The following is a 19,927-nucleotide window of genomic DNA, read 5'->3' as shown; positions in this document are numbered from 1 at the left end:
CACAAAACATTGGCTGTTTATTCCTCTCCATAGATACTGCCTGACCTGCTGAGTGCCACCAGCATTTTGTGTGTCATTAAAAATCTGATGTCTATTTATAGTTTATACAATTCTAAATTTTGTATCTCTCTCTTCATGTGCCTTGCGCGTTGCACGCTTGGGCGATCATGGCTTTCCATATTGAACAATCCCACGCAGCGTCAATGATATCTCGTATACTTAGATCTGTTAGCTCTTTCACAGTGTTCATATATTCTTTGCCTTCCTCTTCCGCGTTTCCCAGGTATACGGCCTTGTAATGTAAAGCATTCTATTTCTCTCTTTCTGATGACATGGCCAGAAAATTAAGCTTTCTCTCATTTAATGTTCTCGTTAAGATCTTTTTGTATGGGCATGTTGGAGCGTTGTCTCATTATCTCTATATCTATCTCTATATGATATTTTCAGCATTCTTCTAAGAAACTATATTTCTGTATTGTGCTAATAAAACAGTGGCACCCATTTGCTGATTTGGAGATGTACTGAATAGAAAACTTCATTACTGGCTTCACATATGTGTCGGTGACAAGTATTAATAGGCTATCTTGTTGACAGGGAGAGCAAAGATATTGTGGTCAGTGGATGAACATTCCAGTGACAATGGCAGAACAGCCTCCACTAGAAACAGCAGTAATAAATGAAGTTCCATTTCTGCCTCATATGGTCAACGGGGATAGTGGACAACAGGTAAGTGCCAAAATTAAAGTAATGCATATGGTGTTTGATTCTTTCATTTGCAAATTTTTAAAGCTTAATTTCATCTTAACCTAAGGAAAATTGCATCAATGTTTGTTCCAGAATACATCAACTTGGTCTTTTTTTTTGTGTGCAGTTAGAACATTAATTTATTCATTCCAACACATTCCAACATGTTGATCTGCGGCCGCCTCTTGTGCCATGATAGGACTATCCTCAGGGTGGAGGAGCAACACTTTATATTCTGTCTGGGTAGCCTCCAACCTGATGGCATAAATATCAATTTCTCTTACCGGTAAGCAAATCTCCACCTCTTCTCCCTTCCTCTTTTCCCCACTCTGAACTTTTAACTTTTTTCTCACCTGCCTAATAGTTTTCCCTGGATCCACTCCTCCTTCCCTTTCTCCTCTCCTATCAGATTCCTTCTCCAGCCCTTGACCTTTCCCACCCATCTTGCTTCACATATCACCTCCTTCCCCAACCCCACCCCACCATTTTTTTTTAAAATTCTGGTATCTTCCCCCTTCTCAATTCATGAGGAAGGCTCTTGGCCTGAAACATCAACTGTTTACTCTTTTCCATAGAAGCTGTCAGATCTGCTGAGCTCATCCAGGTTCTGTGTGCGTTGCTTTGGAGTTCCAGCATCTGTAGACTTCCTTGTGTTTACCATTAAGGGATATTCTCTGTTTGGATTTCAGATCTTGAATCTCACTTAAATAAAGCTTCATTTGACTTTGTTACTGTATCTACTTCTACAGAATTACAATTACAAAGGCTTTTTGTTGGGCATATAAGCAGGCAGGGAATACAGTGATATGGACCATGTAGAGGCAGATGGGTTCAATTAGATTAGCAACATGGTGGCTCAGGTTTAGTGGGCTGAAGAGCCTGTTCCCATACTGTTCTACATACGGGACTGCAGTGGTATTTTCTGAAAACTTGTAGATGGAGTTGGAACAGAATCTGACAACACACAGTTGTGAGTGTACAAGAAGAGTAGGGGGTTAATGACATAACCGTGTGGAGCATTACTGTAGAGAATAATTGTGGCAGGGGTATTACTGCTCATCATTACAGATTGTGGTCTGTTTGTCAGGAAGTTGAGGATTCAATTGCAGAGGAAGGTGTTGACTCCAGGTCTCGGGGTTTGGTGATGAGTTTGCTTGAAATTATAGTATTGAAGGTGGAGCTGTGATCAATAAACAAAAGTCTAGCATGGGTCCCTTTACTGTCTGGGTGTTCTAGAGATGAGTGTAGAGCCAGGGAAATTGAATCTACCGTGGACCTCTTTTGGTGGGAAGTGAGTTGCAGTATAGAACTCACTTTGGAGGTTGTATAGAAGGCTGGGGTTAATATATGCCATTACCAGCCTTTTGTAACACTTCATGATGGTAGATGTGAGAGTCACTGAGTGGTAGTTATTAAGACACATTATTTTATTTCTTTTCGGTAGCAGGATAGCAATAGTCTTCTTAAAATAAGTGGGATCCTGGTATTGAAGCAGGGAGAGGTTTAAAAACGTCTGCAAATATCCCCACCAGCTAATCTGCTCAGGAACTTGGGACATGGCCTGGGACACCTTCTGAACCAGATGCTTTCTGTGGGTTCACTCTCTGGAAGACTGCGATTGTGAGTTCAGGCACATTGGATGCTTTTGAGCTAAATGGTAACATACCAGTTCCCTTCTATTCACAATGCAATAAGTTCATAGGGAAGGTATGTGCTGTTGAGAGTAATGCTGTTTGACTTGGGTCTGTAGCCCATTATAAGCATACAAGTTTTGCCACAAAAGGTCAGGGACTTGATTTTGGACCAGTATTGTCTCTTGAAATCTCTGATGGCTTAATGGAGGTTGTATCTTGATTTCTTCTATCGTAAAGTTCCCAGATATCCAGATAAGAAATATCTGTAGGACTTCGTCCACCTCCTGTGGCTTTGTACCTAACTTACTTTGACCTTTAAGTTCTCTTGTATACACAAAGTACACTGCAGATGCTGTGGTCAAATCAAGACGTACAAAAAAGCTGGATGAACTCAGCAGGTCGGGCAGCATCCGTTGAAAGAAGCAGTCAACGTTTCGGGTCGAGACCCTTCGTCAGGACTCTTGTAGGTTCACTTTGGACTCTCCTTTACTTTATCTGCCAAAGCTATCTCCTAATCTTTTTTTTCCCCTCTTGATTTCTCTTTCATGTACCCCCTTGACCCTCAAGGGATTCACTTGATCCCAGCTGTCTGTACATAGGCTATCTTTTTCTTGACTATAACCTGCAAATCTCTTGTCATCCAGGGTTCCCTAGCCTGCCAGTCTTGCCCTTCACACTAACAGGAACCAGCTGGCTCTGAACTCTCACTATTTCACTTTGAAAAGCCTTCCACTTGCCAGGTGCCCCTTTACTTGCTAACAGCCTCCCCCAATCAACTTCTGAAAGTTCTGGTCTATTACTATTAAAAGTAGCCTTGCCTCAGTTCAAGACTTGAACTTGTGGACCAGTCCTATCCTTTTCCATAGCTATTTTAAAACAATCAGCATCATGGTCACTAGTTTCAAAATGCTTTCCCTACTAACACCTTCGTGACTTGCTCTGCCTTAGTTCCCAGTAGGTGGTCAAACTCTGCCCTTTCTCTAGAAGGTCATCTATATATTTGCGTGAGAAATTTTTCCTGGACACGCTTGGCAAATTCATCCCCATTGCAGTCCCAGTCAAGTTCTTCCAGTGAATTATTACTTGAAATTCCAATATCTGAAGTCTCCCCAATATTTTTAGCATTTTCTGTTTGTTGTTGCCAGAGACACTTGGCTTCCACGAAAAACGCACAGAATGATGATGCATCTGCTGAGCACACGGAGCTCCCAGAGTGAAGATAGCTTGGGAAAATGGGCCTGCTGGACGCAGATGGCCCATGCAAATCTGAGAATAGTAATGAAAACAAAGGTCACTGGATACTGACCAGAAAAGCAGCAGGATTCTCCAAACCACATGATGATCATTCAGGGATGGATGTCAGATGTTGAATCATCCTAATTACACTGGACAACAAATTTTTTCTGGAAGTGTTGCTTCCTCAGAAATGTTCTGTGGTTATGATAGACAACTTGAAGCTGAATACACATAATTTCAGACTGCTTGTATCACGTAGGAGTTTGGAGAAATGAGAAATCAACTTTTATTGAATATAATGTGTTTAGTTGCATCATGGTGCTGATGGTGTTCAACTAAGCTAAAAATGATTGGTTGATTTTCATTTGTACTCCATGTCTGAGGCTTCTCGCTTAAGTGTCCAAAATAATTCCTCCACCCCAAACATGTGCTGATCCTTTTATTCATGAGTGAACCTCCCTGCTCTTTAGTTATCCTTTTGTATGATTCATGTATAGTATGCCTTGGGATTTTCACTAATCCCACTTGACAAACACTTTTCATGGCCTCTCCTAGCCTTGCTAACTACTATTTATTCTGACTTCTTTATAATCCTCAAAGACTGATTTTAGTTTCCTAAACTTTATACACATTTTCTTCTTGACTAAGTTCATCACCTCTGACATTTAAGTTTACCTGATCTTGCTTTCCTTGTCTTTCCTTCTGACAGGACCATATCTGTGCTGTACATTCTGCAGTTGGCCTTTAAACACCCTCCACAAGTCAAATGTGGACTTGCCCAAAAACAGCTGATCCCTGTCAACTCTCCCTGCTGTAATTTACCTTGCTTGAGTTTAATATTCTCCTGCAAGGTTCATATTTGACCTTATTCATAACTACCTTAAAACTGAAGGAGTTGTAATCACTGTTCCCTAACTGTTATCCTGCTGAAAGTTCAGTCAGCTGTGTGGGCTTATTATCCAAGACCAGGTCCACTTTGGCCCTCCTGAATGCACCGAACAAATTCTGCCCCATCTAAACCCCTTGTACTCAGGAGATCCTGGCCTATATTAGTGATGGTGAAATCATCAACATCAATGTTTTATTCCTGCTTCTTTCCCTAATCTGCCTGTGTATCGGTTGTCAATGTCTCAGTGGCTATTGTGGTGGTGGGGGGCGAGTAGTCTGTAGTATAGCATCAGAGTGATTGCACTTCGCATGCTTTTAATTTCTTTCCATATAGATTCAATGGATGAACCCGTCATTATGTCGCCCTCTCAGTGCAGCTGTGATACTCTCCTTGGAAAATAGCCTTACTCCAGGCCCTCATTTACCTCCATTTCTATCTTTTCAAAAACATTGAAACCCTGCAACGATTTAAAAATCTATTCTTGTCCCTCTCTTCATCAAGCCTCAATTATGACCACAGCATCATAGTTCCATGTACTGATCCACGCTTCCCCCATACCTATAATAATCTCAGCAGTAACATACATACACACCATTGTGTCTATTACCTAGCTCCTGCCTGTTCTTACTGGTCACAACATCTGCTTTCCGCTCAACCCCCTCCACTTTCTGACAAAGTTTTCTGGTGGTCCCTTAGGCTAACTAAATCGTCCCAAGCAACACTAGAGAACCTACTGGTCACATTATTAGTTCACCTCCAGTGAATTTGCAACTTCTCCCTCGTGTACAGGATGCCTCTTACCTTGAAGAGGTTTCAGTAAACCAAGATGCTGAACCCTGTACCCTGCATCAGTTCCTCAGCCATACATTCATCTGTTCTGTCTTTCCATTCTGCTCTTACAAGTGTGTGGCACTGGGCGTGATCGAGAGATGACAACCATTTGAAAGTTCAAACTTGTTATCAAAATATGTATACCATAGGCAACCTTGATATTCACCTTCACACAGGCACCGGCAAAACAAAGAAAGACAGTAGAATCCACGAAAAGCCATGCACAGTAAAGACCACCACACATCCAATGTGCAAAAGAGGACAAGTCACACAAATAGTAAAAATGTAAATGAAAAACATATGGAACATGAACTGCAGAGTCCCCAAAAGTGAGGCCACAGCCACTGAGCCTGTTCAATGCCAAAGTGAGTGAAGCCCATCCAGAAGCCTACTGGTCACAGGACAACAATTTTCCCAAGCCTGCTGGTTTGGGACCCAAGACTCCTACACCTCCTACCTGAGGTCCTGCTTTTCTGATATTTTGCTAGGCAGTAATAGTGATATTTTTCCAGTGCCTTGATGCCTGCTGAAGCTAGTCCAGTTCTCAGAAACACATGGGAGGGCAGAGATTACTGCTTCCCAGTAGACACGACCTTTGTGCTGGTGTACTGAACAGATGTAATAGTAATGAAAGTATCATCCTGAACAGTGATTTTACTTTTGCAATGGAATATAACTTTGACACTTGCAGTATGTTTGTGTCACCAATGACAATTGTGTGTGCTGTAAAAGTTCAAAGATGAGATTTAGCAATAATTTATTTTTAAAAATATTACACTAATTCTTTGCCCTGATCCAATCTGCATTTTCAGGTGATATTGGTCCAAGTTAATCCGGGTGAGGCATTCACAATCAGAACAGATGATGGTCACGTTCAGTGTATTCCAGGTAAATGATTTTTTAAAAGCAAATAAGTACTGTTTGGTATATGAAGTATCTTTATACAATAATAATAAATATTATGGCAGATTATCTTTTTGTTCAAATAAAATTTGCTTTTGGACAAGGGATATGATGGCGTGGTGTATTACACGATGGAGCTGCTGGTAGCACCTTCTGGACCTGTTGGCATCTGAGTAGTGCGTAGCGAGTTGCTCGATCTGCTGATCTACTCCAGGTCACCTGACAAGGCTTTGCGCCAACGCTCTCATTTTGACCACACCAAGATGTAGCTCCTCCAGCACTTTAGCTGTCAGCTTGGATAGTGCAGTGACTCTCAATCCCCACATAAGGAAATGCCCGTCAAGGACAAGTTCATCCCAGCGTTGGTCAAAATGGGACAACTGGAGTTCAGGCTGCACATTCCAGCCATTTTGAGTGGCCATGTCGACCTGAGACAGTTTGGGGTTCTGTTTTTGTTTCCCTGTGGGTCATCTCTGCCGTAACAGGAAGATTTTCGAAGAAGTACATTTAGCATCGAAGTATCTATACAGTATAGAACCCTGAGGCTCATCTTCCAGCAGGCAACCACAAAACAAAGACAGACCATGGAACCGGTTCAAAGAAAACATCTGACGTCCAACAAATTTTTTTTTAAAAGAACAAATCATGCAATGGGCAAAATACAAGCAGAAAATAAAGAATTTTTTTAAAGTCACACTGCAGAGTTCTTGAAGCAGTCTAGGAATGTTCTGTTCAATTTAATGCTGTGTTGTTTGTTGACTGCAGGCTGCAGTCAGCCCCATAAAATAGCAATAAAAAGGGGAGTAACCAGAGACAAATATAACATGAACTACAGAGTTCAATCCACAAACCGTGTCAGTTAATGCTTGCTGAAGACTGCGGCACCATCCTCCGGCAGCAGCAGGCAAGAGGCAGAGAGATACCAGTCAAACACAGGCACCTTCCTCTGGCAGCAGCAGACAGGGTGCCGGGGGGGGGGGGGGGGGAGGTGGGAGAGACCAGTCACACACACACATCAGACAGCACTGAACACCCGCTCACCTTCCACTCTCGTTATCATGATTTCAATCTTGTTAGATGCCTTAATCAGTGAGAAATGGAGTTGATCAGAGACTCTCAGCCCATCACCAGGTTTCTTGGCCTCCCAGGCCGCACACTCCACTCCATCGCTCACTAAACGCCCTCGGAGGTAACAAAGTGCCAGATCCTCAATTGGCACAAAAACATGCCATCAGAACATAAACCACAGGTTGCAGTCACACTTAGTAGAATCGTATTCGAAAGAAGTAAAAGAGGTAGTTTCATGAACTGTCTGAATGACGTCACCTTTGGTTGCTTTGTTTTGCTGGCACCGTCAACTTCCAGTAATTATGATTTGTGTTGAGAAAATACAGTCAAGAGGAGTAGCCTCCTTTGCAAATTTTTCAGATATTTCCTTTTCCAAGTGTAAACAGGGCGATCCATCAACATTTCAATGATTACTTGTCATCTTGAATTCAATCTTGTAGTTCTGACCTCTGGGAAACAGAGTCCATCTGTGCATTCGTGCAGCTGCTGTTAGTACAGCACCCTTCTGTGGATTGAAAATGGACACCAGTGGTTGATAATCAGTAACAAGGGTAAACCTTCTCCCATACAGGTATAGGTTGAAACGTTTCACACCCAAACCAGACTCGAGGTGTTTCTATCAATCTGTGCATAATATTTCTCTGCAGCAGTAAGAGAACATGATGCAAAGGCTTTGGGATGTTCAGTTCCATCTATCATAGCATGTGACATGACTTCACCTATGCCATAAGGTGAGGTGTCACAGGCAAGCTTCACTGGATGATGTGGAAGATAATGTGTGAGTACAGTGTCTGATGTCACCATTTCTTTTACCTTTTTGAAAGCCGCCATACACTATTTTGTCCATTGTCATTTCTTCCTGATCTGTAGTGATGAGTTCAAGGAGTGGATCACGGTAGCCAGGTTTGACAGGAACCTATTCTAGTAATGGACAAATTCTCAAAAGAAACGCAAGTGTAGCACGTGCTCTGGCCTTGTGGCATCCACCACTGCTTGAATTTTCTCACCACACTTTTGTAAATTCATGTGCGTCAATAGTGTGACCACAGTAGGTCATGTTTGGTTAAAATAATTCACATCTGTTGTGTTGTGCTCTGAGCTCTTAATCTTCTAATCTTTTTAATGCTGTCTTGAGATTTTGGAGATGGTGCTTGTCATCCTTACTATAGTAACATTCATGTCCAGGTAATATTGAGCACGTGGGCAGCCTTGCAGCACCTGGTCTAGAACTTTCTGCCAGAGTATAGGTACAGGGCAAATGCTACTCCAAAAATAAGCCTATTATAGGGATAAAGCCTTTTGTGAATATTTATGGGCAGAAACATTTTGGACTCCTCTTTCATCTCTACCTGTAGGTAGGCCTCAGCTAAGCCCACTTCGCTGAAGTGTTTTCCTCTGGAGAGGTTTGCAAAGATATCCTCTATCCCAGGCTGAGGGTTTTGATCCACTTTCAGTACTGGGTTGATGGTGATCTTAAAATCAACACGTCATGGTAGACCCACTCCTCTTGGCTATGGGAACCACTGGTGGTGCCCATGGGCCCCACTTGACCTTGGAAAGAATTCCTTAAGCCTCCCGGCAATCTAGGTCACTAACTACTTTATCATGGATGGTATACGGAACAGGCGGGCTATGTAACACTTGGGTGTAGCATTTTCATTTAACACTATATTTTCCCTTTGATATGTTTGAGTTTTCCAATGCCATCCTTGAACACTGCTGTGGCATCATCCAATAACTTTCTTAATTCGCTTTCAGTTGATTCTTGCGGGGGATGTGGCACGCAGATGGTGGATGGATGTCCAATCAAGTTGTTATCTCAGCCAATCAAGGCCCCATTATAAGGGACCTCCTGTTTTTAACCACATAACATGCCCTATGTGGCTTGTTGTATTTCACTGTTATGAATGTCATTCCCACAGGGGTTATCATTTCTCCAGTGTAAGTTCTTAGTTGGATATCTGCAGGCTTCAGTTCAGTATCTTTGAAATGCTGTTCAAACTCATTTTGTGAAATGACCTGAATAGCTGAGCCTGTGTCCAATTCTATTTTAATTAATTTGCCATTCAATTCTGGTGTAAGCCATATTGCTTGTTTGTTAGTTTTCACATTGTAAATCTCAAGGCTATCTAGTCCTGAGTCACTCTCATCATTATCAAATGTATTTCAATCAGTAACTTGCAGATTAGTTCTCTTTTCAAAACTGAAACTTGACTTTTTATCTTTTCTCTCTGCAGTCCATTTATTTTTGTCTGCCCAACATGCTCTTTGTATACAGTGTGTATGCCCTACCTTGTTGCAGTTTCTGCAAGTTTCACCTTTAAACATGCATTGGTCTGGTTTATGTGAACCCCTGCCATAACAGTAACACGGTTTGTTCTTCCAGGCTGGTTTCTGTTTAGAGCTACAATTTTGATTACCCTCACTGGAACTTAATTGTGACTGTTTCCTGTTTCCATTGATACAGCTCTTTCAACTACTTTTTAAATGTAAGTTGTGCTTCTGTTGGGAGCCATTCTTGAATGATTTCTCAGCGATCACTCAGCGCATCATTAAGCTTATCACTGTACTCACAAAGCTCAGATAACCATTTCAATTCAGCCACCTAGAATGAAATGGACTCTCCTGTTTGATTCCATTGATGAAATTATTCTGCAGTCAACAATGGTTTTGGTTCTAAATTTTCCTACATTACTTTCACAATGTCAGCAAAGCTCATTTTGGCTGGTTTGGTTGAAGTACAGACAGACAGACATACTTTATTGATCCCGAGGGAAATTGGGTCTCGTTACAGCCGCACCAACCAAGAATAGTGAAGAAATATAGCAATATAAAACCATAAATAATTAAATAATAAGTTAATCATGCCAAGTGGAAATAAATCCAGGACCAGCCTATTGGCACAGAGTGACTTGACACTCCGAGGGAGGAGTTGTAAAGTTTGATGGCCACAGGTAGGTATGACTTCCTATGCCGCTCAGTGTTACATCTCGGTGGAATGAGTCTCTGGCTGAATGTACTCCTGTGCCTAACCAGTACATTATGGAGTGGATGGGAGTCATTGTCCAAGATTGCATGCAACTTGGACAACAAAGTTCTAAGCAAATTGTATGCTTTAAAACCCAATGCATTGAACAAACCTGGCACTCATTTCTCTTTGGCTATTCCATTAGCTTTAAAATACTGCTTAATTCACTCAGTATACAAAATCCAGTTATCCCTTGTGCAATCGAATGCATCTATCCTTCTGATGTAGCCATCCAGTTCTGTTTTTTTAATTTATTATTATTATTATTATTATTATTATTATTATTATCTTTATCATCACCTGGTACTTACTGTTTATGAGCCCATGAATTTGTTACTTTCTGTCTTTTTTAAACATGAATGTGTCCTTCAATGAGGAAACCCATGCTGTGCTTTTTTTTTTACTCAACCGTTTCTCACTGCAATTCAACAGGTCGGCAGTCATTGCATGGTTTTTAAAACTTGGTCTGTTATGTTTTGTAATTCCAAAACATAAAAACTAACTTAAAGCAAAGGCACTGAGAAGAGAGAAACTGTGTACGTTTCATTTTTTTTATTTTGAGCGAGGTGCATGCATATCATGTGGTGGCTTGGTGACTTGTGCCATCCTGCAATGTAAACAAAGAAGAATGCTTAATAAAACAATATATTTAAAGTATTACTCAAATACACTGAACAGCCAATTTTTTTTTTTTTTGAGAATGTTGCTTCCTCAGAGTTGTTTTTGTTTTAAATAGACCACTTCAACCTGAATACAAATATAATCTCAGAGCACTCGTATCACGAAGGAATTTGGAGAAAGAAGAAATTAGCTTTTATTGAATATAATGTGTTCACTTGCATAACAGTGCTGACTAAGCACTGTTCAACTAACAGTTCAACTAAGCTAAAACCGTTGTTGATTATTTTCATTTGTACTTGGTGTGTGGGGATTTTCACTTAAGTGTCCAACAATAATCAGTCAGCATTGATAAGTTCCAGTTGCCCCGTCAATTTCTTATTTGCTGAAATTCAGTGAAAAACAGAATGCAGAATATATTTTTGAAAAAGTTTAGTAGATTAATAAAATGTAAGGGCCACCACATGATAATTGCGAGATGAAGTTTACATCTGTTAGCATGTGAGAGGTCCATTCAAGAATTGGATTCGGGCTGTGGGATAGAAGCTGTCTTTGAGTCTGGTGAAGATTTTAACTTGTGTTGAGATATAACTGTTTGTATTCTGTCAGTAGGGGAGAATGGGAAGGCATAAAACTGGTATTGTTTATCTCACTAGTTCAAACTATTATTTTTCATCTTCTGTTGTTTGCTTCAAAGTGATTGTTCATTATTTCTGTGTAGCAGCTGGAGGTGAATCATTAACTTAAAATTGTTTAGACCCTGGGAGAGTACAAACAGCATCCAATGTGATTGCAGAATTTTTTTTTGCATCTAAGGAATTCAAAAGAATAATCATTATTACTGCTAATTTAGGAAGATGCAGATGAAAGAAGATGAGAAAGGACAATCAAGTCCTAGTGCTAGTGTTTGACATGCTTTTTAATTTAATCATTTCTATTTGCTCTTTCTACAGTGTGTAATACTGTATGATATCTTGAGTAATTAACCACTCAGCTTTGTACCCAGACAGTGAATTGGTGGAACTGTCCCTGGTGACATATAGTAATTGTGTTATTGTCTAAGCTAATGTGATTAATGAACTATTCAGGGACGGGAAGTGCCAGAAAGTAATCAGAAAAAGCATTTTTATTAAGTGGAATACGCAGAGGGGGTTGATTTGCTATCTGTTGGTTTGTTTTCTAAAATGTACTATTTAATTTTTTTAGGTCCTGCTCATGTTCCCATGATGTCACCAAATGGCTCCATGCCTCCAATTTATGTGCCCCCTGGTTATGTTTCACAGGTACTGTGCATTTCTAACATTGCAAGATTAACAGCGGCAACTACCAACTTGAGCTCTCTCTCTTTGCCCCAAACACAAATTGGGTATTAAAAATGAATACATAATCATTTTTTTTTAACCAGCTTGGCGAGGTTCAGTCCTTTTATGCAAGTGCTTGAAAATGCTTATCATAAACAGTTAGCTCTGAGGAACATAATTATGCTCGTATCAAAATTTTATAAAATTCAAACCCTATGAGGAGAACGATTAACATAAACATTTTCATTTAGGAAGTTTAACTTGTTTCAGTTAGTAAAAGATGAAATTAGTCAGAAATGATCTTGGCTTGAGAGATCAGTAAACAAATCAAAAACGGTTTGAGTGGGACCAAAAAGTAGAAAGCATTGCTAGGCTTGTTTACGGGTTTCTGAGTAACAGTGTAATCTAGGGCAGAATAAATAAATGAAATCAGTGCTGCATTTCTTTTTAATGTTCATGTTTTGGAACTGGGTGCTTGTTGCTGGGAAGACCAACATGTAATGCCCATCCTTAATTAGTCTCATCATGGAACCATAGAGCACTACTGCACAGTACAGGCCCTTCAGCCCTCCATGTTGTGTCGACCCGTATAATCCATTAAAAAAAAGTACTAAACCCACACTACCCCATAACCCTCCATTATTCTTTCATCCATGTGCCTGTTCAAGAGGCTCTTAAATACCCCTAATGTTTTAGCCTCCATCACCATCCCTGGCAAGTCATTCCAGGCACTCACAACCCTTTGTGGTTTTAAAAAAAAAAACTTACCCCTGATGTGTCCCCTAAACTTCCCTCCCTTAATTTTGTACATATGCCATCTGGTGTTTGCTGTTGGTGCCCTGGGAAACAGGTACTGACTATCCACCCTATCTATGCCTCTCATAATCTTGTAGACCTCTATCAAGTCCCCTCTCATTCTTCTACGCTCCAAAGAGAAAAGTCCCAGCTCTGCTAACCTTGCTTCATATGACTTGTTCTCCAATCCAGGCAAATCTGGTAAATCTCCTCTGCACCCTCTCCGTAGCTTCCACATCCTTCCTATAATGAGGTGACCAGAATTGAACACAATTCTCTAAGTGCGGTCTCACCAGAGATTTGTAGAGTTGCAACATGACCTCTGTACTCTTGAACTCAATCCCCCTGTTAATGAAGCCTAGCATCCATAGGCCTTCTTAACTACCCTATCAACCTGTGCAGCAACCTTGAGGGATGTATGGACTTGAACTCCAAGGTCCCTTTGTTCATCCACACGCTTAAGTAACTGACCATTAATCCTGTACTCAGTCTTCTGGTTTGTCCTTCCGAAATGCATCACCTCACACTTGTCCAGATTGAACTCCATCTGCCATTTTTCTGTCCAACTCTGCAGCCTGTCTATGTCATGCCTTTCTGGATTGATCCTGTGGCCAAATACAAATGGCAGAGGTTAGGGATATACAGGGCCACAGATTGGGCAAGTGTACATTGTTGTTGCTGATGGTTTATGTGATGGTATGTGTCCTTGTGTGAAAACAAGTCTTCTGCCTGTACAGCACACACGAAATGCTGGACAAATTCAGCAGGTCAGGCAGTATCTATGGAGGGGAATAAACAGTCGATATTTTGGGCCAAGACTCTGATGAAGGTTAAATTAATCAGCTGGACAACCCTGGAATAATTCAGTGTAGGAAAAACAACAACATTAAACTTAATGTACAGTCACAAAGCATTCCACACAGAATTAAATTATCAGGCCAAGCAAGAGAAATCCAACTATTCATCTGGTAGCAAACCCTTGCCCTCTTCCCATAGCCTAATAGTTTCTTTCCTCCTCAAGTACTTGTAAAATTGCCTTTTGAAAACTATGGTTAAATCTTTCTGTATCATTGCTATTGTGAATACATTCCACTTCTTAACCTGCATAAACAATTTTTAATCTATTTTGTTTAATCTGTCAATCAATTCTGTGTCCTCTGAACATTGACCCTTCCTCTTTCTATCTACTCTGTCCAAGTTTTTCATTGCATAGGAACGGTCATCCATGCTGACCAAGCTGCCCATGTTTGCCCCATTTCCCTTTTAAACCTTTCCTACTCACGTACCTGACCAGGTGATTATTAAATGTCGTTATTGCGTCTGCTTCAACCACTTCCTCCGGCACCTCATTTCGTTTATGCACCACCCTCTCTGTGAAGATGATGCTCCACCACAACCCTCCTCTGTCTGGCAGACCTGGTTCTCACCCCAAACAATTTTGCTTTTGCCTCAAATCCTTTCGGCTCTCCCACCTAAGGTGTAGCTGTAGGCCCCAGCTATGCCTGTCTTTTTGTTGATTACATGGAATAGTCCATGTTCCAAACCTACACTGGCTACACTCCCCAACTCCTTTTTTTTATTATTATTATTATGCTGCATTAGTGCTGCTTCCTGCTCACTGGTTGAGCTAATCAATTTTATCAATTTTGCCTCCAGCTTCTGCCTTGTCCCTAAATTTACTTGGTCCATCTCGGATACCTTACTCCGCTTTCTCGAACTCTGTCTCCATTACTGAAGTCAGGCTGTCTACTGATATCTTTTACAAACCTACTGACCCTCGGTTATCTTCCCACCCCATCCTTTTGATGCCATAGCTGGGATAGGGTTCCCCTTGTCCTTGCCTACCGTCCCCCATGCTTCCTTATCCAGCACATCATGCTCTATAACTTCCGCTATCTACAACAGGATCTGACTAAGCACGTCGTTCTCTCCCCGCCCAGCTCCCTTAGGGATCACTCTCTGTGACTCTGTTGTCCAAACATCTCTTCCCCATTGATTTCCCACTGCTCTGCAAGTGTGACAAGTGCTACACTTACCCCTAGATCACCTCCCTCACCACCATTCATAGCTCCAAACAGTCCTTCCAGGTGAAGCAGCATTTCAAATGCAGGTCTACCAGGATCATCTATTGTATCTGGCACTCGTGGTGTCACCTCTCTATATCGATGCCACCCAAATAGATTGAAGAACTGTTTTGCTATGCTCCTTTGCTTCATCCACCACAAAATATGCCATTTCCCAGTGGCCATCCATTCCCATTCCATGGCCTCCTCTATTGCCACAATAGGGCCACTTTCAGGTTGAAGGAGCAACACCTCATATTCATTTTGGGTAGCATCCAATCTGATGTTATGAACATTAGTTCCTCTATCATCCAGTAATCTCTCTCCCTTTCTTTCTTTTTCCATTCCCCATTCTGCTTCTCATCTAAGTCCTCTTGTTCTTATCCGCCCAACATCTCCCTCTGGTACCCTACCACCTTCCCTTTGTCTCATGGTCAACTGTTTTCTCCTATCAATTTCCTTCTTCTTTAGCCCTTTACCTCGTCCACATCTCCTCATGGATTTTTACATCATTCCTCCTCTCCACCCATCAACCTTCCCCCTCACCTGGCTTCACCTTTTTGCCATCTTCCGCTCTACCCCTCACCTTCTCATTCTCGCATCTGACTCCTTGCTTTCCAGTCCTGATGAAGGGTCATGTCCCAACAGGTTGACTTTTTATTCCCCTCCATATATTCTACCAATAAAGCAAGTGCTGCTGCCACTTAATTTTTCGTCATGAGCAGATAGTCCATATCTCTGAATTCGCTGCCTGAAAATGTATCTGTTAAAATGTTTCTTAAGTATTGTTGTATCTGCTTCTGCCATCTCCCCTGGCAGTGTGTTTCAGACAATTACCACTTTCCATGTTTTAAAAAGAAAAGTTTAGCCTCACACATTTCCTTTCAAAGTTTCTTACTCTCTGCCCTATAGTATTTCATATTTCTGCCCTGGGGTGAAGAGTAATTCCCCCAGCAACCTGGCCTCTGCTGCTCCAGAGAAAACAGTACAAGGTTGTCCAAACACACTCTTTCCCCCCCCCCCCCCCCCCAGCTAGTAAACTTCAATCCAGGCAACAGCATAATGAACACGTACAAAAGCTGGATGAACTCAGCAGGTTGGGCAGCATCCGTTGAAATGAGCAGTCAACGTTTCAGGCCGAGACCCTTCGTCAGCATAATGAACTCCTTCTGCACCCTCTCCAAAATCTTCACATTACTCCTGTAGTGTGATGACCAGAATTGCGCACAAAGCTCCAAACCAAAATTTTATTCTGCTGCTATATGACCTAACAACTTTTATATACTCGATGCCTGATTGATCTATATCCTGCTGCTTCCTCTGACAACGTTCCTTATTATCCACAACTCCTCTGATTTTTTTTTTGAGCCTTCTGTAAACTTATTAGCTAGACTACTTACAATTTTCTCCAAAGTTGTTTGCAGATATAACAAAGATCCTAGCATTGACCCTTGTGGAATACCACTGGTTGCAGACTTCTGGTCAGAAATGCATCCTTCCATCGCAATCATCTGTCTTCAATGACTAAGTCACCTTTTTATCCAATTTACCCGCTCTCTGTGGATCCCATGTAATTTAATGTTCTGCACCTTTTCAAATGCTTTACTGAAGCCCATTTAGACAGTATTCACTGTCGTACTGTCACTCTGGAGTGGACCCTAATTATCCTTCTCCTAATATGCGGTATATTAAAATTGCCTTTGGGTTCTCCTTAATTCTACTTGCCAAAGACACCACTTGGCCCATTTTTTTTGTTTTTAGCCCCCTAAATTTCTTGTTTGTCCTTTTTCCCCTTCATTTATATTCTTCAAAGACTTTGTCTGATTTCTGCTCCTTAAAACTTATTTGTGCTTTATTTTACTTTTTGACTAAACTTTTGGTATCTCCTGAGCAATACATACAAAATGCTGGAGGATCTCAGCTGCACACACAGTATTCATTCTCCTAGATATTGCCTGACCTGCTGAGTTCCTCCAGCATTTTGTGTGTGTGGCTTGGATTTCCAGCATCTACAGCTTTTCTTGTCTTGGATCTCAGCAGGTCAGTCTATGATTATGAAAATGAATAGTCAGTCTTCGTTTCCATTCAAGACCTACGTTTCCAGTCGAGACCTTTCTTCAGGACCTTCAATAGTATCTCCTGTCATCCAGAGTTCCCAAATGTGGCTGTCTATATCTTTCATCGTCATAAGAACATGCTGGTCCTGTACTTTGCCCAGCTGATCTTTAGAAGGCTCCCAGATGTTGATTTGCCCTCAAGCAGCTGCTCCCAATGAGCCAAATCCTAATTTTTCATTTTCAGCTGAGGAGCAGTTTAATCTTTATCAATAACTACCTTAAAAATATTAAATTATGTTATGGTATGAAATAAAATTCTCCAAGTTGCTGAGGTGGGACAAGACAACTTGGAGAGTTTTATTTAAGTTCCCTTAAACCACAAGGTTTTTGTTAATGTTAACTTTATAAAAATATCCCAAATAACCAAAGTGGATAGTAGTTCTGGTTCAAAAATAAAAAAACACAATTTGTTTTCCAGGTCATAGAAGAAAGCGGTGTTCGAAGGGTTGTTGTGTTGCCGCATTCAGCAGAATTCCATCCCAGTAACCATCCTAGTATGCATACCTCTCCATCTCATATGCCGCAATACATGCACCATCACCCTGCTTTGATACCCCATCCTCAAGTTTACGCGGGAGTAACGGGAATGGGGGATATTCCGCAGTTCATTCCTCAGCAAAGTCCACCATCCCATGTTTTTGCAGATCAAGGTAGGTGCACACACTAAGGTGTTACAATTGTACGTTTCCTGTTAAGGTTCTTCTCTAAAAGCACAAAACCAAATAACTTCGTTAAACAGAAATGTAGTGATAATGGGTGGGGTAGGGCTGTTGAAGGGTTATGGGAGAGGGTGGGAGAATGAGGTTCAGAATAAAAATAATTACCTACCCATGCTTGAATGGTGGAACAGACTCAGTGGGCCAAATGGCGTAGTTCTGTGTCTGTATCATATGGTCTTGTTAAATTAGATTAAGACTTAAGGTGTCCACATGGACTTCAGTAAATCATTTGAAAAGGTCCCTTACAGGCTGGTTCAAAAGATTAAGTCATATGAGATCCACGGTGATTTGTTACCTTGGATGCAGAGTCGGCTTGGTCATTGAAGATGGAGGCTAGTGCTGGAAGGCTGCTTTTTTGTCTGTTCTCCACAAGGATCTATGCTGGGACCTTTGTTACTTGAAATGCATACAAATAACTTTGCTCAAAAATGCAAGTAATCTAAATATTCACATGGAGATGACAGAAAGATTATTGGAGTTTTGGATAATGAGGAAGGATGCCAAAGAAAGCTGCAGGGTAAAGGTTCACTGACAGTGCAGTTAGTGCGGCTGCCCTCAGCAGTTCCGTGGGTGCACTGGTTGTTAAAGCAAACAGCTCATTTCACTGTTTCCGTGTACATGTGATCAATCAGAATCTGATCCGAGTGCCAAGCAAAGACATGATGGCATACAACATAAGCAAATGTTTTTCATTCAATGCTGCACAACGATAGATCCAGAATAAAGTTTTGTATCAGTTCTTGGCCAGCTTTTTAAATGAAAGCTAATGTCATATGAGTGAGATTGGCATGTCAAGGTTCTTCAGCCGTACTTGGCACTTTAAATGTTCTTAAAGACAAATGGGGTTTGAAAAGATGGGGATGAAAATGAAATAGCATAATAGAAGTGGTAATGAGGTTGCAGCTCAAACACATAATGCAAAGAAGTGTCACTAAGTATTAATTTGTTTCACCCGATTGATCTTTTTGTACCGTATTGTAGAATCCTGCACACCACTTGGAAGGTCAAACTTCAATCAGAGAGATGAAAGGACTGCTAAAGCACATGAACGTTTGCAAAAAAGACTTAAGGAAAGACAAATAGGGGGACAGAAAGACAAATCTAGCAGCCCCCCATCTTCTCCACATAAAAATCATCCAAATTCATCCACAGATGCACAAAATGGACATGGAAAGGGACAATCAACACGTGGTGTCAGAGACATTGCAGCAGAGCCTCTTAAAACAAATCCTGAAACAGCAGGAAGCAGCCCACAAGACAGTGAAGAAGCTGGAGGTAAGGATTTGTAATCGGTTCCATGGTTGCTCTGGAAATTTGAAAGCAATTACAAAATTCTGACTTTTTTTAAAAAAAAAAATCTACCTGAATAATGAACACTGAGCTAAACTGAAATATGCCTTTTGCTTTTGTGTTTGATATTCTGTGTTTTTCGTTGCTGTTTGTGCAACCTTTTCCCCAGTCAAGGGGGGAGCTATCTGACTCAAACGGGTTTGTAATTTTTTTTAACTTAAACAGTTTTTTGGCTCATGCTGTGCTCTGTAACCAGCGTATAGTTGTAATGAGCATCAGAGGCCAATTTAATAAATCACAGCTGGGATTTATTTTCTCAGCCTATTCTTAAATATGAATAAAATACAGTTAAGGCCTGTTGCAAGATCGAATTTGGACAAGCCCGGTCTAATAAATTTCAACAACTTAATGAGAAAACTTTTGACACCAGGTCGCCACCTAACAAAAAAAAATGCTTTTACTTTCACTATTATGCCTAGTAGTTACTCTATTTTTAAAGTTATAAAGTTAAATTAGTTATAATATTATGTGATCCACTATCAAACTGGGACATCACTGACCGTATCATGTTTCTTTACAATGTAGATGGAGATTAATTTGATTTTTTGGGCTTATGCACCTCACAGAGCATACCTCTTGGTCCTGTATCACATAATTACTTAAAATATTTCACACTTTGTAATGTTCAGTA

At 40.9% G+C, this 19,927-nt stretch overlaps 1 protein-coding gene across 6 annotated transcripts in view; it reads left to right on the top strand.

The window, feature by feature from the left end:
- LOC140734470 (fibronectin type-III domain-containing protein 3A-like) overlaps positions 1-19,927 on the top strand; it is a 137,757-nt gene that overhangs the window by 49,977 nt on the left and 67,853 nt on the right. For 2 of the 6 annotated variants that reach the window (XM_073058456.1, XM_073058457.1), the window contains exons 2-6: positions 595-726; positions 6,147-6,222; positions 12,158-12,234; positions 17,646-17,877; positions 18,928-19,221. In XM_073058456.1, coding sequence (XP_072914557.1) covers positions 622-726; positions 6,147-6,222; positions 12,158-12,234; positions 17,646-17,877; positions 18,928-19,221 — 784 coding nt within the window. In that variant the 5' untranslated portion in view covers positions 595-621. Of the gene's footprint in view, positions 1-592; positions 727-871; positions 1,031-3,523; positions 6,223-12,157; positions 12,235-17,645; positions 17,878-18,927; positions 19,222-19,927 lie in introns of those variants that run through there. The other 4 variants (XM_073058462.1, XM_073058459.1, XM_073058458.1 and 1 more) reach the window with 4 other exon arrangements.

Source organism: Hemitrygon akajei, chromosome 10 (genome assembly GCF_048418815.1).
Source record: "Hemitrygon akajei chromosome 10, sHemAka1.3, whole genome shotgun sequence".
Lineage (NCBI taxonomy): Eukaryota > Metazoa > Chordata > Chondrichthyes > Myliobatiformes > Dasyatidae > Hemitrygon > Hemitrygon akajei.
This window is presented reverse-complemented; position numbering and strand designations above follow the sequence as displayed.